The sequence below is a fragment of the Zootoca vivipara genome, chromosome 8, assembly GCF_965207765.1.
Source record: "Zootoca vivipara chromosome 8, rZooViv2.hap1.1, whole genome shotgun sequence".
NCBI lineage: Eukaryota > Metazoa > Chordata > Lepidosauria > Squamata > Lacertidae > Zootoca > Zootoca vivipara.
The window spans coordinates 67154873-67182579 of record NC_142591.1 but is presented as its reverse complement, the minus strand read 5'-3'; the positions used below and the strand labels follow the sequence as shown (position 1 = coordinate 67182579).

At 41.0% G+C, this 27707-nt stretch overlaps 1 protein-coding gene across 50 annotated transcripts in view; it reads right to left on the bottom strand.

The window, feature by feature from the left end:
• Positions 1 to 27707, bottom strand: part of RIMS2 (regulating synaptic membrane exocytosis 2) — a 360961-nt gene that overhangs the window by 144670 nt on the left and 188584 nt on the right. For 33 of the 50 annotated variants that reach the window (XM_060277671.2, XM_088675768.1, XM_035125823.3 and 30 more), the window contains exons 13-19: positions 23480 to 23527; positions 20733 to 20863; positions 16930 to 17101; positions 15902 to 16055; positions 12435 to 12461; positions 9236 to 9304; positions 1090 to 1246 (exon numbers count right to left, since the gene is read on the bottom strand). In XM_060277671.2, coding sequence (XP_060133654.1) covers positions 1090 to 1246; positions 9236 to 9304; positions 12435 to 12461; positions 15902 to 16055; positions 16930 to 17101; positions 20733 to 20863; positions 23480 to 23527 — 758 coding nt within the window. The remainder of the gene's footprint in view (positions 1 to 1089; positions 1247 to 9235; positions 9305 to 12434; positions 12462 to 15901; positions 16056 to 16929; positions 17102 to 20732; positions 20864 to 23479; positions 23528 to 27707) is intronic. The other 17 variants (XM_088675810.1, XM_088675811.1, XM_088675783.1 and 14 more) reach the window with 3 other exon arrangements.

The following is a 27707-nucleotide window of genomic DNA, read 5'->3' as shown; positions in this document are numbered from 1 at the left end:
TCAAGAAAAAGTTACAATAATCTTATATATAACATAAAAAATAGGCTTTAAAATGAATAAATAATAGAGGCTAATACCAAAATAAAACTTCTAAATGCACTGTAGCTCTAAGCTGGAACAGACTTTGTCCTAAATCTATATTTTACATCAATATGCTGAAGATTTTTACATAAACATAAGGACTTTCTTTGCTTTTTAATTATTTATATAATGCTAATATTGCAAAAGTCATACCATATCTAAAAGTGGGGGGGATATTATTTCATCAGTTTCATTGGGATATGAACCCATATAGGCAGCGTAGGATGGCAAATTAGTACAATACATAATCTGCATAAAGCTCAATAGTTACTACATCAGTTGCTAGCAAGGGTGTTTACTTAGGAAAAAGCACCACAGAGAGGTTTTTGTTTTGTTTTGTTTGGATTGCAGAGATATAAATGAAGGAGCAATCATTCTTGCTCTGAATGGAAATAATTACATTGTTTGTCTAGTCATTCACAAAGATAAGTGACAAAACAAGAGGTAAATTATTAATAAGGTCCATTACTATATTATGACCCAGGTGGCGTTGTGGTTAAATCACTGAGCCTAGGGCTTGCTGATCAGAAGGTCGGCGGTTCGAATCCCTGTGACGGGGTGAGCTCCCGTTGCTCGGTCCCAGCTCCTGCCAACCTAGCAGTTCGAAAGCACGTCAAAATGCAAGTAGATAAATAGGAACCGCTACAGCGGGAAGGTAAACGGCGTTTCCATGTGCTGCTCTGGTTTGCCAGAAGCGGCTTTGTCATGCTGGCCACATGACCTGGAAGCTGTACGCTGGCTCCCTCGGCCAATAATGCGAGATGAGCGCGCAACCCCAGAGTCGGTCACGACTGGACCTAATGGTCAGGGGTCCCTTTACCTTTACTATATTATAAGCAAAAATATCTGTGTTACTATAGAAAAGCAACTGAAATTTCATATTCTCTCACTCATTATCTTGAGTTTAAAGGAATAATTTTAGTAACTACATAATTTCATGTCATATTCAAACAAACAAACAAACAAACAAACAAACAAACCCAAGCCTAAATCCTTACAATAATTTACCTTTGTAGAGGAGGGACACTGGGAGACCATGATCTTGTCCTTCCTATACTGTCTCCACGGTGAGGGGACCCTGACCGAGAGCAGTGATTGGATGACATCACTTGTTCTGGCACTGATAGTGTTGAGCTTTGAAGATCTCGCCCATTATGTCGGTAATCTGGAAGTGGGAGGGAAGGTTGAGAGAACTGAACAAACAGTACAGGTATAGTGACATTTCACTTTTTCTGTTTTGTTAGATTTGTACAGCTGACAGAAAAGTTGCACCCTGGAGAAAAGATGTCGTAATATATAATGCTGTCAGATTTTAAAAATAATTACAGGTAGAATTCATGCACCACTTTTCAAATTGCTCACAGTGCTTCACATGTGCTGCCAAAGGTAAAGACACTCATAAGGGCATAATGAAAGCCCTGCTGTATCAGACCAAAGGGACATCTAGTTCAGCACCCTGTTTCGCACGGTGGCCTACCAAGCACCTATGAGGAGCCCTGAAACAGGACAAGGGTAATAGCACTCTCTTACTAATGTTCCCCAGTGAAAATATTCAGAGGTATGCTGCTTTTGTTTCTGGAATATCAGAAAAACCAGTAGCTGTTGATATTCTCCATTAATTTCTCTAAACCATTTTAATGACATCAAAGTTAGTGGCCATCATTACACCCCGTGGTAGAAAATTCCATATTTTAACTATGTACTCTAAGAATAAATATTTCCCGTTGTCTGTCCTGAATCCCCCATCATTCAGGTTCATTGTACTGTATAACTCTGGATTCTAGTACTTTGAGAAAGGCAGAAAATCTTATCGCTATCCAACTTGTTTGCCCCATGCCCGTTACTTACTCTTTTTCTAAACTAAACTAAAACTCTCTAAAATCTTTTTAGTTTTTCTTTTAGTTTTTTTCTAAACTAAAAACTCTCAAAAGTTGTAAGGACTTGTTCTTGACCTTGCTTCTCACCAGCCTCCCTCCCATTCCTGCTCCTTGTGTGTCATAGCTTCTGAGTTTGTAAATCTGAGAGTGGCCACTCTGGAAGACTTTTTGGCTAAAAGGTAGGGTGTAAATGCCTTAAATAAGCAAACAAATAAAATAACATTTCTTATAAAGGACTTGATCCAGCCCCTTGATTCTGCACCTTTCCCAACTCTACAATATCCTTGTTGAGATATAGCAATCTCAGTTTTCCAAGTATGGTAACAATATAAACTCATATAAAGGCATAACAATATTAGCAGTTTTATTTTTAAACCTTTTGATACGTAATGCTCCCTAACTCACCTTTTTCACAGCTGCCACTCACTGTGTTGATGTGTCAATTGTGCTATCCCCCATAATCCCAACGTCTCTTTCCTCATCAGTTACTGCCAGCTCAAACCCCATGTTTTGGGAATTTTTGCCCCAATGTGTTTCTCTTTACACTTTCAATGAACTGCATTTGCTATTTTAATGCCTATTGACCAACTTTGCAAATATTCTTTTGGAGCTTTTCATAACCCCCTTTTGTTTTTATTACCCTGAATAATCTGGTACTGTCAGCAAATTTAGCAACCTCACTCCTCACTTGATTCTGTTCAAATATTTTCCTCAGCCCCACATTCTTATTGGCTCTCATTTCAACTCCATGCCAAACTTTTATTAAAAACAAACAAACAAACAAAACCTTGTTCAGCCCACTGCTGAATTTTGTCCTGTTTTCTTGAGCCACAGCGACTCTCAATATTCCCTAATGAAATTTCTATATACAGTAATCACTTCTACTTTTGCCAACAACATGTAGCTTTTTGTGCTTATGTTCTGTCTGAGTTTTTAAATAATTTTCTCCTGTCCTCATTCTTTATCTTTTCCACAGGCCCACTTTTCATATTTTGTCCCTTCCTTAACCACCATGACTTAGGCCTACTGGTCCTATAATTTCTCTATTACACTTGCTGTTCCCCCATATAGTTCTGCAGTCCTCAGTATATTTAAACACAGTTCTTCCTGTCCCTATAATTCTGAGTGGTTTTAATCACAACCAAACTTTCACTTTTTAAATAAAAGCTGGGTTGTTCATGAACATTGTACAGTACTGTTAAAAGTTTAATTAATTCTGCAGTTGAAATGCCACTGAACATTCCATGACATCACAGAATTACCGCTAAGATGGGGGGCTAGATGACATATTCCTAGCCCCATACATCAGCCTTTGCCAATAGAGATTCTTCCAACAAAAGATACTGTCTCACTTATTTTGAATCATTTAATTTCCTGTACATCAGTATCCACTATGACAATTAAACTAAACATTCAATTTTGTTGTTGTTGTTTAGTCGTGTCCGACTCTTCGTGACCCCATGGATCAAAGCACGTACTCCTTTCCCAATTTTGAACCAATCAGTTATTCCATATCCAGTTCTAACTGTAGCTTCTTGTCCCACATATAGATTTCTCAGGAGACAGATGAGGTGATCAGGCACTCCCATTTCTTTAAGAACTTGCCATAGATTGCTGTGGTCGACACAGTCAAATGCTTTTAAAAAACCGTCTTTAGATGCAGCTAATATGGTCAACTATCGCCCAGTCTCAAATCTTCCATTCTTGGGCAAGGTGATTGAGTGAGTGGTTGTTGAACAACTCCAGGCACGCCTGGAAGAAGCGGACCATTTGGATCCCTTCCAGTCGGGATTCAGGCCTCATCATGGGACTGAAACGGCCCTGGTCGCACTGGTTGATGATCTCCGGCGGGCTAGGGACAAAGGTGAGAGCTGTTTCCTAGTTCTACTGGATCTCTCAGCGGCTTTTGACACTATCGACCATAACATCCTTCTGCACCGTCTAGAGAGGTTGGGAGCTGGGGGCACTGTTATACAGTGGTTCCGCTCCTTCCTCCTGGGCCGTGTTCAGAAAGTGGTGGTGGGGGATGAGTGTTCAGACCCCTGGGCTCTCACTTGTGGGGTGCCTCAGGGTTCTGTCCTCTCCCCCATGCTTTTTAACATCTACATGCAGCCGCTGGGAGAGATCATCAGGGGGTTTGGGCTGGGTGCTCATCAGTATGCGGATGATACCCAGCTCTACCTCTCTTTCAAATCAGAACCAGTGAAGGCAGTGAAGGTCCTGTGTGAGTGCTTGGAGGCGGTTGGAGGATGGATGGTGGCTAACAGATTGAGGTTGAATCCTGAAAAGACAGAAGTACTGTTCGTGGGGGACAGGAGGCGGGCAGGTGTGGAGGATTCCCTGGTTCTGAATGGGGTAACTGTGCCCCTGAAGGACCAGGTGCGCAGCCTGGGAGTCATTTTGGACTCACAGCTGTCCATGGAGGCGCAGGTCAATTCTGTGTCCAGGGCAGCTGTCTATCAGCTCCATCTGGTACGCAGACTGCCTAGCCAGCATGCTCTAGTTATCTCCCGCTTGGACTACTGCAATGCGCTCTATGTGGGGCTACCTTTGAAGGTGACTCGGAAACTACAACTAATCCAGAATGCGGCAGCTAGACTGGTGACTGGGAGCAGCTGCCGAGACCACATAACACCGGTCTTGAAAGATCTACATTGGCTCCCAGTACGTTTCCGAGCACAATTCAAAGTGTTGGTGCTGACCTTTAAAGCCCTAAATGGCCTCGGTCCAGTATACCTGAAGGAGCGTCTCCACCTCCATCATTCTGCCCAGACACTGAGGTCCAGCACCGAGGGCCTTCTGGCGGTTCCCTCGTTGCGAGAAGCCAAGTTGCAGGGAACCAGGCAGAGGGCCTTCTCGGTGGTGGCGCCTGCCCTGTGGAACGCCCTCCCAACAGATGTCAAAAAGGAAAACAACTACCAGACTTTTAGAAGACATCTGAAGGCAGCCCTGTTCAGGGAGGCTTTTAATGTTTAATAGATTACTGTGTTCTATTTTTCTGTTGGAAGCCGCCCAGAGTGGCTGGGGAGACCCAGCCAGAAGGGTGGGGTATAAATAAATTATTATTATTATTATTATTATTATTATTATTATTATTATTTTGCATAGTCAATGAAGCAGAAGTAGATGTTTTTTCTGGAACTCTCTAGCTTCCTCCATAATCCAGTGCATGTTTGCAATTTGTTTTCTGGTTCCTCTGCCCCTTCGAAATCCAGCTTGCACTTCTAGGAGTTCTCGGTCCACATACTGTACTGCTTAAGCCTGCCTTGTAGAATTTTAAGCATAACCTTGCTAGCGTGTGAAATGAGTTCAATTGTGCGGTAGTTGGAGCATTCTTTGGCACTGCCCTTCTTTGGGATTGGGATGCAGACATCCTTCTTTGGTGTCATTTCTAGAAGGTGTTGTAAGTCTTCATAGAAGTGGTCAATTTCAGTTTCTTCAGAACCGGTAGTTGGTGCATAAAATGTCTGCCTTGGATTCGTATTGAGATCATTCTATCATTTTTGAGATTGCATCCCAGTACTGTACAGCTTTCACTGCTCTTTTGTTGTCTATGAGGGCCACTATGAGGGGTCCATGGAGGTTACAGTAAAGTATGAATTCAAAATTTCATTTATCGGGTTTAAAATAAAGCGATCCCTCACTTGGAAAATACTAATTTGTGGTATGTTACAGCTAATATGCTCATAATGCATTTTCACTGGTTCCATGGGGGAGCCCATTAGCGCTGCTAACACTTAGTATCTTAATTAAAAATCTGGAAGGCTGGGGGAGGTTGAAAATATGCCCATTCAATGTGCTGATTATATTATACAGGAAGCTATTACAGAGACAAGGCAAGGCAGAAAAATCATGAGACAGCCTTAAGAGAGCTTCAGCCTGTAAAAATGCAGCTTAATACATCTAAGGCATAAGAATCAGCAAAATTATTAGCAGGGCAGTAACCATATCCATTACATTTAGCAGAAGGCACAGATTTACAGCAGTCTTACTAAATCTATAGGTTCCCAGTAGCTGTTAAGAATTGATTTTGGAAACTGCCAGTCCAATGATACATTACAAACAAAAGCGCTTTAGGAGGGGGCAATTTGGAGCAGAAAAGTAGCACGACATACTGCTTCCCTGTTCCATATTGCCTCACTCAAGCCACTTCTCCTGCCATGGTATTGCAAACTGGAAAAGTAGCTTTGAAGAGTGATTTGGAGTAGAAAAGCATCAGTCAGGCAAAGAGTCAAGCACTGTCTCTCCCTGCCACATGTAATTCTGCAAACCTGTCTGGGCCCCAAGTGCTTCTGCTAAATCTGGGTACTCTAATGTGAGGTGGGTAAGGACCTGACACAGCAGCGGTGAATTAACATGGAAATAGCCCAGCAGACAAGCACTCACTTGTATAAGGTGCAATCTGGTGAAGCAATTGTTTCCTGCATAGCAAAAAATCCTGAACTATATTCCAACATTTTGAAGTAGACATGTGGGGGGAGGAAAGAAAGAAAACATTTCAAAGCTCTATCATTATCTTGTTCACCTCCTTCTTTCACGTTTAATTTATGGCACTCCAAGGAAGCACTACAGAGTCTCATCAACCATTTTGTCCAGGCATGGGCTCCGTGCATCAGCATTGGTGACCATATGCTTGAGATGGTAGACAATAACCAGCAACCTCTTCATCAACACTGAACTGGACAAGCATATTGGCAAGGCAGCCATGATAATGGCTCATCTCCCCAAAAGAGTATGGGAGAATGTGATGCTAACAACCAATACCAAGATGAAGGTCTACCAGGCTTACATGTTGAGCATACTGCTTTATGGAAGTGAGTCATGGGCAACTTACACCTGCCAGGAAGAACACCTCAATTCCTTCCATGTGTGCTGTGTCAAGATGATTTGCAGGACAGAGCCCCAAACAAAGATGTACTGTCCCAATCCCACATTCCCAGCATGTTCACACTCTTGTCTCAGTGATGTCTATGCTGGCTTGGTCATATTCACAGAATGGAAGATGGCAGGATCCCTAAGGATATGCTCTATGGGGAATGATCAATGATCATGGCCAATGATCACAAATAAGGGAGCTGGAGTCTCCAACAACATTTGGGGAACACAATGTTGCCTACCCTTGCCACCACTCTACAGGCAGAAGTCAATCCATCACTTTTAAACCTCCCATTTCCAAACAGCATAGGCCTTTAAATCTCCCCCCACCCCCCCAAAAATATTACCGCCTTGAGGAATCCCAACAGTAATTGGGACTACAGTGAGAAGGGGTACTGATCTCACATCTCACTTCACACCATGACATGGTCCCCATGAAAGGTCACCCCCTTCCTAAACAAAAAACAAACGAAATAGGACTGGGGAAAGGGATACTGTGCCCTGCCCTATACACAGGTTTTAGGTTGCAGGGAAACTTTCAGATAACCAAGGCTATAATGAGTACAGACAACACCAATGTCCAATTCCAGGTACACAGTGGTTCTAATCAGGAATGAGGCAAGCTGAGTGGCAGTCAGAGGTCAAGGTAAGCAGAAGATGAGGTACAAGACACACTGCTATCAACAAACTATTGTTCCAGCAGCTCTACCAGCCTTGCATGGAGGCTTCAAAGCCAGAGCTGTCAGAACAGCACCCTGGGCTCAGCTGCAGCCTCTTAGAAGTTTCTGCAGAGAGTCCTCCTCATGAGGAGGGCTGCTCCTGAATAGTCCTTTACTCACGAGGAGTCCCCTTCTGCAACCAAACACTCCTTCTGACTGTGAGGGTGTCAGTCTGCCTCTTGAAGCTCTGCCATTCCCAGGGGTTGTTCTGTCTCTGCTTCAGATGCTGAGCTCCCTCTCCGTGGGAGGGATTCTTGCCAGTTTCCCTTGAGAGTCCTGGCTCCTCCTCTACTGCTGTTCTGGGCTATTCCTAAGTATCTGGGGGCTCCAAATACTTTCACCAGATTATCCTTGGAGGAGGAGTCATCTGGTGAGGACATGGCAGGTTGCCCACCCATCTACAGAAGGCTATTTAGATTCCAGCTTGGAAGCAAGCTGAGAAGTTCCAGCACAGAAAGGAGGAACAATGAGGAAGCAAATGTTTGTCAGCATCTCTACAAAGAAACTATTTATCTTCTAAGTGCTCTCCTGGCACAAAGACTATGGAATTCAATGTGGTTTGCACTGACAGAATATTTCTTTATGTAATATTTGCTAAGAAATACAAATTAGATGGGTATAAACTAGATGGGTATTTCAAACAACTTAAGTATAAAAAACACGTACCAATCAGTAGTGTGTACAATCCTTCATCCTAAACATCCTAAACTATTTCCTAGAAGAGCTCTCACCTCTAAGCTTTCTTGCGTATTTTCTTCTGAGCTGTCATCTTCTGGACTGAATGTCATACACACATTTACTCCTTATATATGATAATGCATATCAAAATATGGCACAGCTATTCGACACTAACAGGATAAAAGCTGTCTAGTTTCCCATTTCATGACAATATACTACTGTTAGTGAGAATGAATTGCAGATATGGTCACTGTACTACATGAACCTAATTTGAGACTGATTTTGGAACTAGCACTCTGCTTTATGACAAAAAGGAACGATGAATAGGTACTTCCCATTCTTTTAACATGATGATTTAGAGACCATTTGTGCAGTGTGCCTAGGTCCTATAAAATGATCTGCTTTAAACATTGCTACTAAAATCCAGAATGGTTGTAACATCTGCTTACTAAATATGCTCTAAAAAAAGGAACCGCTAACAATAAATTGTTCTTATGCCAAATAACTACACCTCTCTACAATGTACTTAACAAAGCTCAGGCAAAAGTGAAGCTAACGAAATCCCAAAAGGGGATGACAGTAGTTAGGATGAGCTGCCTACAACCACTGTGGTTTGATTGCATATTTAGTTTGTAGCTGTACTTGCTGTTGGGGCTCCTGGATAAGATAGGAAAGTTGTGCCTTCCTATATTTCTAAGTGTTAAACTATTTACATGCCAGAAGAGTGGGGGAGGGGGGAGGGGGAGGGGACAGAAAAAGCAGCTTGAAGTTAAACATACCATGCAATACCTAAACTCCTTAGAAGGAATTACCGTTTGTTCTTGTTCAACACTTCTGTTGGGATTCCAGATCCCACTGGCATGCCAAGTTACCTCATGGCATGTCCAAACAAGCAGGAAGGTTTTTAATTGAAACGCAACAATGAAAGAATAAGTCAATCAACTTATCATGACAAATAATAAATATATTAACTTTTTCAGTATTACAATCTTATAAATTTGTTACCTGACACTACTCCTATTCCATCATCACAATCATAGTCTGAGACTTCACTATCACTTATTCGTTTGGACCCTGCCAAAAGAAAGAGAGGATCATAGGATTAATTATAGCCATTCTATTAAATGAGTACTACATTTATTAAGGCTTGCTGATCATTGTTAACAAGGCTCAATAGCTTTCCATGTACGCTTTTGTCTCCCATAAAACAAATTATAGCTGTGAAAAGCAGAGAAAAGCAGTATTTTAAATGTTAATGGAGTGATCACAATACTTACCAAAATAACTAGAGCTTCATCAGCAAAAGCTGGCTCAAAGTCTATTATTAGACCTCAACAGTAGGTCATGTAAGAAAAAAACTTAAGACTCTGGTTAAATTTTAAATATGCTTACCCACTTCTCTGTTTCTTACACAACAGCAGGCAGATATTGTTCAACAGTTTACAACCATATTTAACCTATTTGTCAACAATAAAATAATCCTATTGGACAGGAGAGGTCACTTTAGCCCTCAATGAGTATACAAATAAGATATGAAAGGACAAAATTTCTAGAGCTGAACAAGCTAGTAAAGATAGTCGAACTGATGGTATTGAACATGTATCTTTCATATACAGTAGCGAAGTTTATCTCCCTCAGCTGTTGTGTATTTTCCAAATGTAGTGAAATTAAGCAACAGGTAGCACAGAATAAGCTCCTCTACTTCCATTTTTGCAAGGAGCAAGGGTACTGTTAGTCACTGTACACTGAAACACAGCATGACCTCCATAAACATGTCCTTCCGCTTAAATACCTTGCCTTTGTTTTGACAGCACAACTGTTCTGTATTCAGTGTACAGTGGTACCTCGGTTTACGAACACCTCAGGTTACGAACTTTCGGTTTACGAACCATCGAAACCCGGAAGTAAGTAACCCGAGGTTTCCGAGGCCTATGGAGGCCTCCACGGAGGCATCGGAGCGTCCGCGACTGGGACGCAGCCACAGAAGCGCTCCGATGCCTTCACGGAGGCTAACTGTGTGGAAAGGAGCCCTGCGGCTGCGGCCGCGTCTCTTTCAAAGCGGGTGGGGGGGGTCCCTTTGGAAGCGCTTACCTTGCGCATAGAAAACAGCGGTGAGAGGCTTGGCTGCGCGGCGGTGGCGCTCGCAGCTCTCCTTCCCTCTCTACGTGGTGCCAGCCGGGCGACCTTTCTCCTCCTCAGAGCAGCCGCTACCACCACCAGGCACCAGGACTGGCTGGGGTGGCTCGAGGTGCGCCTGGCTGTGCTTGGAGTGGCGGCGGCAGCAGCAGCGGCGGCTTCTCTCAAGCCCGAGCCTCTCCACTCTGCAGGGGTGCAACGGTGAAGGCCCGGCCTCGCTTCCCTTGACCCCTCCGCGAGGCTGGGCCTTCACCGTCGCGCTCCTGCGACGTCTCTCCACCTTCGCCGTCGCGCTAATGTGGAGAGGCGTCGCAGGAGCGCGATGGCGAAGGCCCGCTTCTCTTGAGCCCTCCGCGAGGCCGGCTCAAGAGAAGCGGACCTTCGCCGTCGCGCTCCTGCGACGCCTCTCCACATTAGCGCGACGGCGAAGGTGGAGAGACGTCACAGGAGCGCCACGCTGAAGGCCCGCTTCTCTTGAGCCCTCCGCGAGGCCGGCTCAAGAGAAGCGGACCTTCGAGCTCCTGCGACGCCTCTCCACATTAGCGCGATGGCGAAGGTGGAGAGACGTCGCAGGAGCGCGATGGTGGAGAGACGTCGCAGGAGCTTGCTAGGCGCCGTTGGAACGGCGGCTAGCAAGCCTGCTGTTGTGAAGGGGGGGCGGCCTGCAAAATGTCCCCACACCTGCAAAATGTCCCCACACCTGCAAAACACCTCCGCACCAAGTTGCACTCCATGTCGGGGGAGGCAGGCGGGAGGCGGCAGCGGGAGAAGCTCTCCCCCCCCACCGCCTCTGGCAGCGCAAAATAGGTGAAAGAGGAGAGCGCAAAATATGGTCTGAAGCTCAACATCAAAAAAACCAAGATCATGGCTCAACATCAAAAAAACCAAGATCATGGCCACTGGTCCCATCACCTCCTGGCAAATAGAAGGGGAAGAAATGGAGGCAGTGAGAGATTTTACTTTCTTGGGCTCCTTGATCACTGCAGATGGTGACAGCAGTCACAAAATTAAAAGACGCCTGCTTCTTGGGAGAAAAGCAATGACAAACCTAGACAGCATCTTAAAAAGCAGAGACATCACCTTGCCGACAAAGGTCCGTATAGTTAAAGCTATGGTTTTCCCAGTAGTGATGTATGGAAGTGAGAGCTGGACCATAAAGAAGGCTAATCACCGAAGAATTGATGCTTTTGAATTATGGTGCTGGAGGAGACTCTTGAGAGTCCCATGGACTGCAAGAAGATCAAACCTATCCATTCTTAAGGAAATCAGCCCTGAGTGCTCCCTGGAAGGACAGATCGTGAAGCTGAGGCTCCAATACTTTGGCCACCTCATGAGAAGAGAAGAATCCTTGGGAAAGACCCTGATGTTGGGAAAGATTGAGGGCACTAGGAGAAGGGGGCGACAGAGGACAAGATGGTTGGACAGTGTTCTCGAAGCTACGAACATGAGTTTGACCAAACTACGGGAGGCAGTGCAAGACAGGAGTGCCTGGCGTGCTATGGTCCATGGGGTCACGAAGAGTCGGACACGACTAAACGACTAAACAACAAATCACGTTTCTCGTGAATTCCAAAATACTGACATTATTTTTTTGCTTTTACTTCAGCACTTCATTGTCAAAACCGTTTAATATGGTATGGCATTCAACTAGATTTTGCTCAAAGTAGACCCACTGAAATTAATGGAAATCAGTAAGTTGGGTCCATTAATTTCAGCAGGTCTGCTCTAAGTAAAACATAGTTGAATATCACCAATGGCTGTCTCATCTCACAAACTGTATACCAGATTCAACAAATCTACTAATATTATTATATACACCTTCACATGGCAACAAAACAAATAAACAGTCCAGAAAAAACATTGGATTTTTTTCAGCAAATGCTTATAACACTAAGCAACTAAAATTAGAAATAACGCAAGGACAAGGGCCTATCTCTGAAAAGCAGAAAAAGAAACCCACAGAGCAAATTAGCAGTTGAACTGGAGCACAACAAGCAGCAGAAGCATTTTATCAACAAAATAAATGGTGTATATGAAGCAAGCAATACACAGCATGCTCATAATTTACCTGAATTATATGAATAAATGCCTTTATCTGGAAAAAAATATTAAAATGAAGTGATATCAGAAACAAATACATGAGGACTTGACATGCAACAGGCATGTGTATAATCTGGATACTCATTTTTGGATAACAGATTTATGTGGAACAGCTAATTCAGGGGTCCCCAAACTTACCCGGCTTCGGGCCAGTTCCTCCGGCGCTGATTGCGTGACGGGCCGGAGGGTGAGGAAACGAGCTCCCATATGCGCATGCACTCGCTTTTTCTGGTGCAGGGCGCCGCCGGAAATGGCTTCTGCGCATGCACAGACATCATTTCCGGTGCACTTCCAGTTTGGCGTGGCGCCAGAAATAGTTTGTGTGCGTGCGCATAAGCTATTTCTGGTGCCGTGACGACCCGGAGATGGGCAACCGCACCACGGCGCGCCGGTAAGAGCCGGCAGCGGGGGTCGGCAGGGGCCGCACAATTGGCTTGCACAGGCCCCTGGGCCTTAGTTTGGGGACCCCTGAGCTAGTTTAATCTTTATATTGCAATCCTATGCAAGTTTTTCTTAGATCGAAATCTCACTGTGTTCAATGGGGCTTACACTGCAGTAAGTGGATTTAGAACTTCAGCCTAAGAGTTTGTTTGTTTTTTAAATCCATACAAACCAGAATACAATAGTTCCTGCAAACTGAACCACAAACGCTATTCCGGCAACTATTATGATATTAGTTTCAACATATTCTAACGAACAATGTAATCCTATCCTCAAGCTACACCACCAAGCAGGATCAGGGTTAGGACAGCCACAAAATTCCTCATAGTGGAAAACCACAATGATGACAGTTTAAGGACCTTAGCTAGGGTGTAGTGAGGTGGGCCCCAAAGGCAATAGGGGGGCGCAAAATCGTCTAAAAATATGTCCATAAATATAAATATTGATTATTGCCTCATAAGAAATGGTTTTTAATAGGGGCTGAATTGGATGGTGGGGGGTTGGAGGAGATGTGGAAAGAAGAGCTAATTTGTCCATGGCTAGGGGGCGCAATCTGGGCGGTTCTGCCAGGGGCGCAAAATCACCTAGCTACAGTTCTGCTCTTATGACACCAAGAACACATCAAGATCAGTCCTGGCCAAGTCCCCCTGGAGAGGACGTAACAAAGTTAGGATCCTACAACTGAAAGGACTCTACTTCCAATCAATACCCGCCTTATCTATGAAGGCAGGAGGAACCCAAGAAGGCCCTTGTTGTTTTGAAAGTTTATACTGGAGCAGGCAGACCTCAAGGTACTCAATCTCAAGACATCTAGCACTTTGAAGTTGAAGTCCAACACCCTGAATCATTCTTAGAAATGAGCTGAAAACCAATGCAGCAGCTTACAGACATGTTGGTAATGTTTTCCATAGGCCTAGTTACAACCAGCAATCTATTTACTTTATTTTAAAGCAACTGATGCGGGTGGCGCTGTGGGTTAAACCACAGAGCCTAGGGCTTGCCGATCAGAAAGTCGGTGGTTCGAATCCCCGCGACAGGGTGAGCTCCTGTTGCTCGGTCCCAGCTCCTGCCAACCTAACAGTTCGAAAGCACGTCAAAGTGCAAGTAGATAAATAGGTGCCGCTACAGTGGGAAGGTAAATGGTGTTTCTGTGTGCTGCTCTGGTTCGCCAGAAGCGGCTTTGTCATGCTGGCCACATGACCTGGAAACTGTACACCGGCTCCCTTGGCCAATAATGCGAGATGAACACCACAACCCCAGAGTCATCACGACTGGATCTAATGGTCAGGGGTCCCTTTATTTTACCTAAAGCAACTGAAGTTTTCTAACAGGGCTGTCCCACATTAAATTTATTGGCAATAAGCTACACCTATTACTTTGCTGGCAGTCATATAGCTGTCACAGGAACAGGACCCTTAAAAGAACAAAAAGGTTGCAAAGCCTTTAGATCTGTTCATTTCAGTGTCCATTCCCCAGCTGACATAGTTCATTAAAACCTGTGGACATCTGTCTCTGCTTCTTTGACCATGAGCAGAGAGGGGGCTTCCCCTTTTCCTATTCATCCAACCTGTCTTCACAGTTTTGTTTTACTTTTACTTTAACAGCCCTCTAACATTCTTGCTGATTTACTGTTCAAATCCTATGTATATGCTGTGCATGTTTTCTCAAAAGTTCCCCAAGTTCAATGTGATTTCCTCCCAAGTAAGTGTGCATAGGATTGCAGCCTCATAACTTATCCGTGCATTACAATACAAATTATAGTCATATCACCTGTGCAGAAACCATTCAAACATGCAAATTAACAAAACATGCCCTAAACACCAATTTCATATAAAAGAAAAGAATATGTAGACATATGAAGAAGAAATAATGTATATCATTCTTTTCCTTTGGCCAAAGATCCGGCTAGTCTAGCATTCTGTTTCCAACAGGGGTGAGCCAGATGTTTCTAGGAAACTTACATGCATTGTCCCTTCCAACTCTACAATTCTATGATTTCATATGAAGCCCTGCCCAGTTTACTGCTATTTTGCTGCTGCTGCCTTGTAACATGGTGTTCCATCTCAATACCATGTCTAATACTTTAGCAATTCCAACATTTTGAAACTACCTACCCACTGAGGTGCATCTCATCTCAAAATTATACTTTTAGGAGGAAGATGGGCCTTGTTCATCAGGCTTTGGGAGGTGAAGTGTAATATGTCTTAGGTTAGTTTTGTACTGAACTCCTTGAAGTTGCAAGTTTTCTTGGTTTTTTTAAAGTTTATTTGGCCTTTTCTACACATGCAACTGAATGATGTAGTCAATGAACTGTAAAGTCCTGAGATGGTAGAATAGAACATATCACTTCAGTTTGCAGGTGAGGGTCACATTTTATTGATCCCCATGTAAAAAAAGGGGGGGGAGACTTGTAAACAGTCAAGAGTAATTTTTGCATAGAACTTTGTTTATATGGGAGCAGATTCAAAAATGTGACTCATACCCCTGCAGTCTGAAGTAGTATAATTCACTGTATCACTTGAGGATTACACTTCCTCATTCTGCTCAATTTGTGTGTGAGAAAATCACATATAGAAGCAGAAGTCTCAGTTAGTAAAGTTGCATTAGAGGTAGATTAACTGTCTGTTTAGTAATCAAATTTCAGCATATCATGATTTGAAGCATTCTATTCTCCTGCAGATGTTTGTGCATGAATCCTCAAATTATAAATATTCACCATTATGAAGTGCATATTAGCTGTTGCAAAGGCTAATGAATGATATACGAAATGCATTATATCAACATTTTTCACAGATGATGTATGGCAATGAGAAGGAAAAGAAACCAGAGGAGGCAAGCATGATCTTCATCAATAAAGTTCAGTTAAAATATCGAAGTCAAGATAAGATCAATATTACAGATGCTGGTTTTTCTTTGTATGCATTTCTCATCTAGAAGAAATGCATTTTATTCCACATAGAAATGAATATGCCTTTAATAGAATGGAAAACCTACTTTGCAACCTTCGCGTGGGACTCTCTCCATGAAGCTGTCGGCGTGGCAAATACGGTGAAGGGTGGGGAAGTGGCAATGAGGAGACATCATGTGTCTGCAGTTTGTACCAATGAGGCTCATCATCCAGCAGTGCTGTTTCTAATTCAATAAGGATCTAAAAAGAGAATTAAACATGTCACAGTGCAAAGCACCACTTGCACCATAAATGTTTCATAAAGTCTACATTATGTTGTAGTCACATATTTCTAGCATATCGTGAAAACTTAATGGCCACTTTAGTTTCATAACAAATCTCTGTATTAGAAATCAATACGAGGAACAATACAGTAAAAATGTGTTTAGGTCACAAAGAGTAAATGTGAATACAAGTGCAAACTATCCTCAAATTGCCCCAACCAGATGAAGATTATTGATGTTGCCAAAAATTGTATTTAGTTCAGCTCAAAAACTGAACTTCATTACAAATTGAGCACTATATCCTCAAGAAATTCTTCTCGGGCTTAGAAAGTAAATTGAGTTTCTGGTTAGATTACTGCAGTGCATTATATGTAGAGCTGACTCTGAAGATGGCTTGCGAACTTCAGCTGGTGTAGAATTTGGCAACCAGATTGCTCACTGGAACATGATGGTTTGAGCATATTACGCCGATCCTGGCCTAACTGCACTGGCTGCCAATTAGTTTCCGGGCCAAATTCAAAATGCTGGTTTTGACCTATAAAGCCTTAAATGGCTCAGGAAGGCAATACCTCAAGGACTGGCCCTCCCCGTACAAACCAACCTGGACCGTGCAATCATAATTTAAAACAAGTACATTTTACATTAAATAATATAAAACTACCCATGACAACATAACACAGGATGACAGAACAGAGCAGCATTTCAGAGAAATGCAGAAGGGGAGAAGAAATCTCAGTGGCTGTTTATGTCAACAAACCCACAGGATTACTCTGCCCAACAAAAATTAATTAAATATATTTTGATCCCCCCCCCCATAACTCTTAATAGTCTACTTAAAATGCTTTGAATACCTCTCCTAAAAATTCACTTTCTTCCTCACGAACACGTGCTTGGTCCCAAAGAGTAATTTCCAACATTCGTTCTCGAAATTCTCTCCGATGAACTGGAGAATAAATGAATGTTTGGTTCCATTTGGGCTCCAATGTTTTCTTTACTGTTTTTGTTCTTCTTTTGTTCTTATCACTGTAATTGAGAAGTATAAATTAAAGGTGTTGCTATTCTATTGAATATGAATATGTAATTTATAAAACAAATGGCTGCCAGAAGATGACAAAGGCTTGCTTGTGACTTGCCTTCAGAAACTTCTTTGCAAATATATACAGCAAATACAAATAAATGCTCACAAGGCCCCAATACTTTTCTTTATGTAGGTGTGTTCCTTATATTGTCTGAAGTAGAATATTTTAAGGCTGAAATCCTTTGAGTGTTCAAAGGGGCTTACCCCCAGTTACTGGGTTCTAGCCAAATAAATGAGAGTAAATCCACTGAAATTAATGTACCTATGTTAGTCATGCCTATTAATTTTATTGGGACTACTCCGAGTATGACTAACACTTAATGCAACCCAGTGTGCAGGGTAGCCAACATGGTGCCCTCCAGATGTTTTCAGACTCCAAATCCCAGTACGGAAGACAATCTTACTCGGCTGAGTGATCGAAGAAGAAGAAGAAGAAGAAGAAGAAGAAGAAGAAGAAGAAGAAGAAGAAGAAGAAGAAGAAGAAGAAGAAGAAGACGTCCAAACAGCATAGCCAATGGCAAAAGGTGATGGAAGTTGGGTCCTGTAATATCTGGAGGGCAGCACATTGGCTGCCCTAGTGTGTAGGACTGTATATGCTGTTAATTTAATACTGCATAGGATTCTGCATAGGAGTGCCTGGCATGCTATGGTCCATGGGGTCACGAAGAGTCAGACACGACTAAACGACTAAACAACAACAACAACAGGATTCTACTGTTAGCTTCATATTTCAGGCACAGGCCAGTATCCAAATAGCATTTTTGCACATATCTAATGACATTATTTTACTTGTTTCTTAAAACAGCAGACTCAGGTGACATACTAGAAACAATTAACAATCCAGTTCCAAAAACGGTTTGCCATTTGGCACTTGGGAGTGTTTTTTGAGAAATCCAGTGCCTCCTTAGGTATGCAAAACTAGTGTGCAGTCCTTAGGTATGCAAAACTAGTGTGCAGTGAATCCAATCCTTGGTCTAGTTGTTTACACAATTAACATGTTCATCTTCATCATCTTCGTCTCTTTATTTGTAGGCTAATTTTCCACAGAAATGTGCCCAGAGTGGCTTACAACATTTTTGCAGAGTAAACTTTCATGCATATTCCAAATTAAATGCAGTTAGTCTTTAAGGAGCCACAGAACACTCTTTTAGCATTATTGTAAAAGATCATAGAACCAAAGAGTGGGAAGAGACCACAAGGGCCATCCAGTCCAAGCCCCTGCCAAGCAGATGAACATGGTTCTTCCCTACTGAAATTGCTAATACAACTACTGTATGTATAAACTTCTGCTAAGTTTATTTTTAAAACAGCACCTCAAGACAAGATTTATTATCACTGGCACCACTTAATCTAAGTTGATAAAAGAACTGGCTCTCTGGATCTTACCTAATGACAGAATCAAACAACTTACTTCAGAGTAGCTCTCTTATTATCACTAAACTCCTTTGGAATATGTGGATTTTTAATGTAGCCTTAATGACTTTATTTTAGACACTAAAGATTTGTTTACTTTGGAGAATTGAACTAGGTTATATTGGACACGTTTCTCCTGTATAATTTGTTTAGTCGGAACTTCACAGCCTCACCTAATTAAATGGCTGAGTTGTTTAATTGCACTTTATTTCTAGCAGGTTATTTTTCCATATAAAAGAGATTTATTTTTGCCTACTAAGCTTATTCTTCCGGGGGGGGGGGGGGCGGCAGGGGAGAAGCTGCTTCACTGTTAGAAGAAAACAAATTCAATGGAACAAGCTACTTTTACTTTTGAACTTGAAAGGAAACACCCAGAGTAATTAAAGGAAAACATCTATACTATTTCCCTTAAAAGAAAAGCAACACCTGTGAAAATTATAAGAAGGAAATATACAGCACTATCGGTAATTTCAAATTATGTACATTCTGGCACTTTCCTAATAATTAATAATAAAACAAATTGCATTTCTTCTACACATACATACTATATGTATATGATACACCTACAGATGGTAAATTGCTTGGGAAAATGTTTTCTGATAAAGATATCATAGGAGTGCCTTTTAACTGGCCCACTTTTAAAATAAATTGTGGGGGGAAATGTCTATGAACACTGACAGCATATTGCAAACTGGTATCAAAATTACCACTAGATTCAAAACCAAAATGTCATAATTATGTCTCATGTTTAAAATACCTAATTTGGATAGTTATAAGAATTCATAGTTGGTTGAAAATTGCATGTTCCAAGAAATAAAAAATTGAAATCACATACAGCAAAGCAAAGCAAAGCAAAGCGGAAAGGAAAACATCTAAGTGACACTGCGCTCTTCCATTTCCCCCATTTGCACAAACACCTCCGCTTAGCCGCTAGAATGATTCTCCCCACTCCTCCCATACCGCATGCTGTTCTGGGGGTCATTCTGACTCTCTTCAGATACAATTTCAGGGCATGTGGGGGGAAGACAGGTGGGGAAAGCCCAACTGAACAAGCAGAAGTTCTTACACAGGGCATTCAGTGGCAGGGCTGGTTAGATTAATCCAGTAATCCATACTATAGTTAATGTAGTTATACAAAGTTTTTTGTTTTTTTTACTGATCACTGACCATAATAAAGAGATTGATCAACTGATGGTGATATAAATAGGGAATTACTAAGATTTGGCATCTCTCCCCCTCCTGCCACAATTTATTTCTCTTGATCAAGTTTTTCTTGGCCTTTAGCAAAAAACACTGCCAAATCATAGAAAAATAGAGTTGGAAGAGACCACAAGGGCCACTCAATCCAACCCCCAAGGTGTTCCGGCTCTTGCAGTGGGTTCAAGGCCAATGGGACTCCACTTGCTCCCCACTGCTTCAGCTTTGGACCCATAACAAAGATCGTCAAGCATGCCATGGGCTCAAACTTCTTCAATGACTTCACGGTCAGATAGTAGACATGGTCTTGTGCTTGCTGAAGAAAAACAAGCAGTAGGTCACTTGCATTTATTCTGCCACTCACATTTCTAACTGCACTAGGAGGGCAGTGTGCATGTGCAGCCTTTAGCAATCTAGAAGGCCTGTAGGACAGTGTGGGGTTGTTCTGAATCATCTTATTTTTCTGCCACTCTCTGCCAATGAAGACCCTGTAAAATCTCTCTGAAGACCCTGTAAAATCTCTCTGTAACTCCACTCACAAATTCTCATTAAGGGTTATGGAAATATATATGATTGTTTATTGGGTTAACCAGGATTACTGCAAGCTACCACCATAGTCAACATTCCTTTCTCAAATGTCTAAGAAAAGCATAGTTATTATGACTTAGATAAACAATGGTAAGCTGAATAGGCACATCATTCTGTGTGATATTATTTATCTTCTCCAGCTTAAAAATTTCAAAATTTATTGACCATCATTAATATGACAATCATTTATTTTTCCCTGCAAAGAAGCTAACCCTTACAACTTCCTCAAATATTTGATTGAGTGTGCTCCTCATTTCCTTGACATTTCTTCTCTCACAGAAATGCCACAACTGAGATATTATGACCAATACTAGTTACCAAACATTACTTTTTCACATAAATTTAATTTAAAGTGGTTAAGCCTTTTTTTCATCCTACCTTCTGTCAGGAAGAAAGTAAATCTTAACATAGGGATTCCTTGGCCTCCCATCTTCCCTTGAAGGAAGATCCTTTGCACCCAATATTGTGACTATCAACTGGTGACCAACCTTGTCATACCACAGTTTTATCTGTAAAGAGAAATTATGCATTAGTCAATCCACTTCTTTCATAATACAGTAATCCTTAAAAATAAATGTAACTTTTAGACTTCCACTGTATCTGTTTTACTATTACAGTATAAGTAACTTCATGGCATTCTATTTTGTAGCCTTAAGGCCCCAAATGATAAATGTGATGATTTTTTTTGTATGTATAATCTGTTTAGCACTATATTACATATGTAAAAATATGCAAAATTGTTTGCTTTTGTTATGTAAATGTTGTATATGTGCAGATATCCTAACATTTTTATATGCGATACGAATTCATGAAAGACTACTTCAGATTTTGATTAGTATATGTAGAAAGACCATTGTGTACATTACAGACCTGTTCACATTGCAGTAATTGATCTGTTAAGGCATTTTACATTCAGTTTACAGAAGTCTTCTACATGCAAGTATATGGTAACCAACTTACTGCTTCAACTTACTGCTTCAACTCTGCACTGTACTTAAAGGTAATATGGCATTCACTCAGCCTTATTTTTTCAATTTTTATTAAACAAATTCATCTCCTAGATTTGGAATAGCTTACAATTCCTGATGGAAACTAACCAATAGAATGGGGAGATGACAGAATGGGGGTATTTAAAACTGAGGCTATTGTATGGTGATCTATGACTATTATTATCACGTCATTTGCCATTTGCTTTGTTTTGATGGAAGCCGGAACTTCCTCCATAGAGTAGCCCACACTCTTTGCAAAGAAAGACTGGCCACCTTCTCTGAGCCATGCCATTTTGTATTTACCTACTCAAAACCAGGCTTACTCAACCTCGGCCCTCCAGATGTTTTGAGACTACAATTCCCATCATCCCTGACCACTGGTCCTGCTAGCTAGGGATCATGGGAGTTGTAGGCCAAAAACATTTGGAGGGCCGAGGTTGAGGAAGCCTGCTCAAAACAATGCTAATTCACTTAGACATACCTTACATTTTAGGAAGTTATAATTGACTAAGAGCGTTTACATTTGTAGAAAATCATGAAAATGTTGTACTGCTTTCCTGATTTCTATTTCAATGCAGATAGGATATCCATACTGCTTAGATGTAGTCTGATTTGAACAATATTGTCAATACTGGCTAGATAATACACAGAAGGGAGAAATCTAACGATGTCCACCCAATTGAGTAAAAGACTTCTCATTACACAATGGGACTTCCACTCCTTGCTAACAAAATCTGCTTTGAGGTTTGCCTTAATTCTCTGGAGATTTTTTTAGATGGTGGGGGTGCAGTTGGAGGAAAGGGGGGTAAGTGCAATTGAGCAAGTGGAAATCTACTCATGCAACACTAAATATCACCCATTATTTTTGAAGATTATTTTCCTTTGATCGGGTTTTTAGTTAGGGAGGAAGAGCTTGCAGAAGCTGAACTGGAACAGTTGTCTGAATACATCTTGATTAAGATACATCTTAGCATTCCCCCATACTGTCCACCCAGCACAAATTAACAAAAACTCTGTTATGAAAATGTTTGCAAAAACATGCTCTTATTTTTATTCTGAAATAATAATTTTGCATTTTAGTGACATAATAAATTCTGAGAGCATTATGAGGCTTAATGCTAGCCAAAGAATTGAGAACGCATTAGGATTTGCATGTAGACTTGACTCTCTGTCTCCCATTAAGTTCTCTATGGCCTATTTCATGTAGTTATCTTTTAAAATAATAAGTGCTTTCCTTTCTAAACAATAACAAAAAGTATAATTCATGTAACTCTGAACTTTCAATTTTTATGTTTTCTTAAGCAGTGAAAGAGCATGAAAAGGATAAGCTTATACAGCATTTATACAAATGATGAGCATTTCCACAACAATATTTTATAACAAAAGCAGGTAATGTTCTCTATACAAAAATATAAATAAAATGGTAAGCATGCAGCAAAGCAAGATAAGCATTATGACATTCTTACAACCTACAGTTGGGTTAATCTACAGTACCTTAAGGGATTCCTAATGAAAAAAGGCAAACAACTTGTACCCAAATAAGATCAGAATATAATCATCCCTAGTAGTCATGGGAAACTGTTTTGTAATCATTATTGTTTTTAATATTTCAACTAATGTGTCAAAACACAAGCAAGGTACACATTCCTTAGACAAGGTACAAATTTATTTGCCCGTCTTCTGCTCAGGGAACTACTGTCATTTGGAAAATGCAAAAAAGGAAATTTTGTAATGAAGATGTGTGATTTAAAGAGACACCAATCTTGATACAACGAGGCCAAACATCCAAAGCATAAGCTCAACTAATTCTAGTTCAAGGTATGTATTTATGCAACACACAGTTATTATCATTGCTGAAATATGTGCTTGTTTAATTTAATTAGATATAGATAAAAAGTAAAACTAAAAACTAATTGTCTCTTTAAATTTTAGTTTAGTATTCTAATCACCATGCAGTTTCAAGCTGCTCACAAGACAATATGAAATTTGTTAATATGGTTTGAAGCAACACATTAAAATTAAAATGGGAAAATGGATCAAACCGTGACATTTTCCTACTATGCATTTTCCAAGTCAAACAAAACGTGGGAGAGGGGAACACAACTTTAGTTTCTGTCAGGCAGATGAAGCCTTTACCTGAACCCTAGGAACAAAAGGCGCTGTTCTTCTACTAAGGCTTTGGCTCTGGTAAGCAAAATTAAAGAAAAAGCAATAAAACAAAACCAAAAAGACAACACGCTGGAAACTAAAAGACCAAAAGTAAAACAAGGACACACAACTTTAATAAAAACACTGCTTTACACCACAAACATGTTTATCTAATGAGAACTGTTAAAGATGCAGTGCATAAATTAAATCTGCAATTGCATTATTAAAAAACTAAAATTTATGTATGTTCCTCCACCAATCATACTTTCAACTGAATAAGAAATAACACAACCCGTTTCACATAGTGAGTGGCTTGCATTAAAAGCTGCCTTATTTAGAAGAGGGAGACATTTTTCTGTGTGCTATGTCAGTTATAAGTTAAGACAGTGGTAGGAACCTGTGTTCCCTCCAGATGTTGTTGGACTCTCATCAGCCACTGGCAGCACAGCTAGCAGTCAGGGATATAGCAACATCTGGTGGGTAACAGGTTCCCCACCATTAACTTAAGGTATAAAAAACTAAGGTTACAATCCTATACACACTCATCTGTAAATAATTCCCATTGGACCAATGGGACTTAGTTCTCAGGATCGCACTAAAAGAAACACTGAGTGGATTTCAACATGCCACAATTACAAACATTCCACCTGCCCCAGCATATCTGCTTGCCAGACATAATGACTCCCCCTCCTCCCTGATGCTGTTCTGGGGGTTCTCTCAACCCCCCAAGGCAATTTCAGGGGCTGCAGGAGGGCGGAACGAGGGGAAGCCCTTTTACACAAGTAGACGCTCTTGTACAGGGCTCGTTAGGTGAATCCGCCCATAATAACCACAATAAAATGATGTGACAGAGACATAGATGCAATTTATTAGCAAATCTAAGACCATATATTTCATAATTTCTCATCAACATTTTCTTTATGGTTTCAATCAATGGTAATAGGGGGGACTGTGTTTGTTGTGAGCACTTAGCATTTCTAAAATAAAGCTATACTACTCAAAGCTTATCATAATTAGGTGCAAAGCACAGCTAAGGTTAAGATCTTCAATGTCTGAAGAAGTAACATAAGACTACTCCTGAGATTATACAGAACACATTTTCTCTAGCACTGAGCAACCACAGATTGCAGGGATTCTAAAACCAGGGTTTCCCTGCATCTTGAGCTTAAAAATAAACCAATGCTAAAGTGGAAAGTAGCAATATACATAATGCAAGTTCTTAGCAACCTTAACAAGATTTACATATTAAAACATCATTACACAGAGCAGTAATATAACAACAAAGGAGCCCATTTTCTGAAATCTTCAAAACCTCTGAACCTGGGATGACCTAAAATCTCAAAATGTACCATTTCATGCTCAAGATTAGATATCTGGCACAAAATGGTGGAAAAGAAAATTATACAATGGTGGTAAATATAGCTGTGAATATATACTCTTAGAAAATATGCTGCATTTCATAGGAGAGAGCATAACAATATTTAAATTTTCTTTTAAAATAAAGTTTACAAGTTGAGTAAGCATTGTGGGGACAAACAGAAAAGCAAGCACTGTTAGGGTGCTTCCAGACAGGTTTACAGCAGAATCAGTGCTACTCATGCACATTTTTTGCACCATCCACACATTATCATGATCAAAATGCCAGTCTGTACTTTTTATGTGTTAAATCCAGATTTACCCATCTGATACAAAATCTAATGACTAAAAATAACCTGTTATACACCCACAGTCATTGCTGGTATAGCTAGCCCATTTTTAACGGGCAGTTTGTCACCTGTGTGGCAGTGTTCTGGTGTGTGACCACACTTTCATTTGCTTCTTGCCTGAGCACCAGTTGGCCATTTTGTTTACAGTTGACCAAAGGATATCAGGAGCATGTGAGCCTCTGTGTTATGTCAAAAGAATGGACCCCTCTGCTGTCGTAGCAGTTTCCCCACTTCACATCCACAGCATTGGGAGGCAGCCAAGCCAATATTTAGCTGCTCAACCACAAGTGGGGGCACTGTGGGTCAATGGTTGCATGACCCTAGCCTCTCCCAGTAAAATGTTGTGGGTCAGTACAACTGGGAAATGTTTTATTTTACTTAGAGCATTTCTATTTTGCTCTTCAAGTGTAAAAGGCAATACAGAGTGTATATGTTATGGGGAATAGAATGTAAGCTGGGTGGTTAATGTGCAAAATCAGCCATTATGCTCATTTACTGGGCCCCTGGAGAGTGTGCACATAATCTGTCTGCAAGGAGGGAATTCCACACATTCCCAAGTCAATGTGCACCTATCATCTGGCCCATAGTGGTTCTGTTCCCTGCACTCCAATGAAGGGCTTCTTTCAGAGCAGCCTGAGACTTGCTGCCTCTTTCATGGCAGGTAGGCATGTCCCTTCCCACAATGAGGCACTCACTACTTGTGGAGGCTGCACCATTCCTTGTCCACAGCCTTGGGCCGCAGCAACTGACATTCATCTGTACCTAAAGACTAGATGGTACACTGGAAACAACCAGGCACCTCAAAGCGATTTGCTCAACAAGACCCAAACAGGGGCCACTTTCCTGCTATCTCTGCTACAGAATAGGCTTGACAGTGGGCTCGATCCTGCAGCAGCCAGCATTGTGGCTGTAAAATAGTGGGTAGACGACACAGCGATTCTTCAAAAGCAGCTCTTTATTTGGATGCTGAACTGCATTGCCAAGCTGGCCTGCTTTTACAGAGGCTGGCTCAAACAATGTATCAAACATAATTCAAAGTTCCCTCCTAAAACAACTGTCAAGGACCTGAGGGAAAACTATATACACTAATACATAACAGTGGCTATACTGTTGCTGCCCCCACAAGCACTCCCAAGAGTGGGTGAGGGGCAGGGGCTGGATATGAGAGGCTCTCTCTGGTTCTTTGTGGGGTTGCAGGGGAGGCTTTGGGGAAGCGCTGCAGTCAGAATATCAATGAATATAATGGTTCAGAAGTCAGAGTGTTTACCCGCACTGGCTCATCATGTACACAGGAAAAAAGGACCTGAACAACCATCTGAAAGATAACACCCCCATGGGGAGGCATCCTTATTCCCAAAATAATATCAGGACTGTACTTCTAACTCCTAATTCAATAAAATGCTTCCTAATTCATCTCCTTTTACCTTCTACCTGACCAATAAAACTGGTTTCAATGTAAGCTTCCTTCTTGCATGCAGATGATGATGGTTACTATTTAAATTTGTACTGTACTTTATCTGAAGATCACAGGGCGGTTCACAACACTCAAGATACATTGCAGCTCTCGCTAATAAAGGTTGGTTTGCTACACTTTCTAATTTGTTGTCCTTCAAAATGTGCTATATCAACGTCAAAAAGAAGAATCAGCTTATATTTAGTATTTGAGGAATGTTAGTCTATTTACATAGCCTGTGTGTATAGATAAGCCCCAAAGTAATTTAGTTGTACCAACAGAGAGAAACAAACATTCTTTGAACTGGTTTCAATACAGTCAAGGGTGCATAAATGTTGTGAAGTAAATAATAAAATAAACGACCAAATGGATGTTACATTTTGTTGTAAATGCATACGCTGGCAAATAAACTATACAAAAGTATCCTGGATAGCATTAGCTCTAGTCCTAATCAGATCCCCATCTGAATTCTTTTTGACTTCATGATACGGCAAATATTTTTCAGAAGTATTGCTTAATATAAATATGCTAGCAAACCAACAATACATTTCTGTCCATTTCTTGGAGATCAGTATATTACTAGTAGCTCTTCTGACATTATGGAGCACTTATATAATTTTAAATCATTGTGAATATTTTCTTTTTTACTGATTGCTTTTCCTCACACTTCTGCAAAGACTCAAAGTGAACCAATGCATCCAATATATAAATAAATGTGTAAGAATAAGTATTTGAATCTAATCAACTAATTAAACAATATAATCCCTTCAAACCACAATAATCATCACGCACAGCACCACAACATCTCTAAATTAATCCTGGTCACTGAAAGTTTGCCTTTTGAAAAATGTCAGGAAGAAATTCCACAATTATGGACAGGATTTCACACAACAGTACAGAATTGGCTCAGTTTTAGGAGATTATGACAGTAGAACAGAGAGCAGAATTGCTCTATTAAGTGTGTATAGCTGAAGCAATGTCAGCTTTAAAAAAAACAAAACCAGAGGTGTACATTTCTTCCAGGAGACTACAGTAATGTGCTTCCAGATAAGCCCTT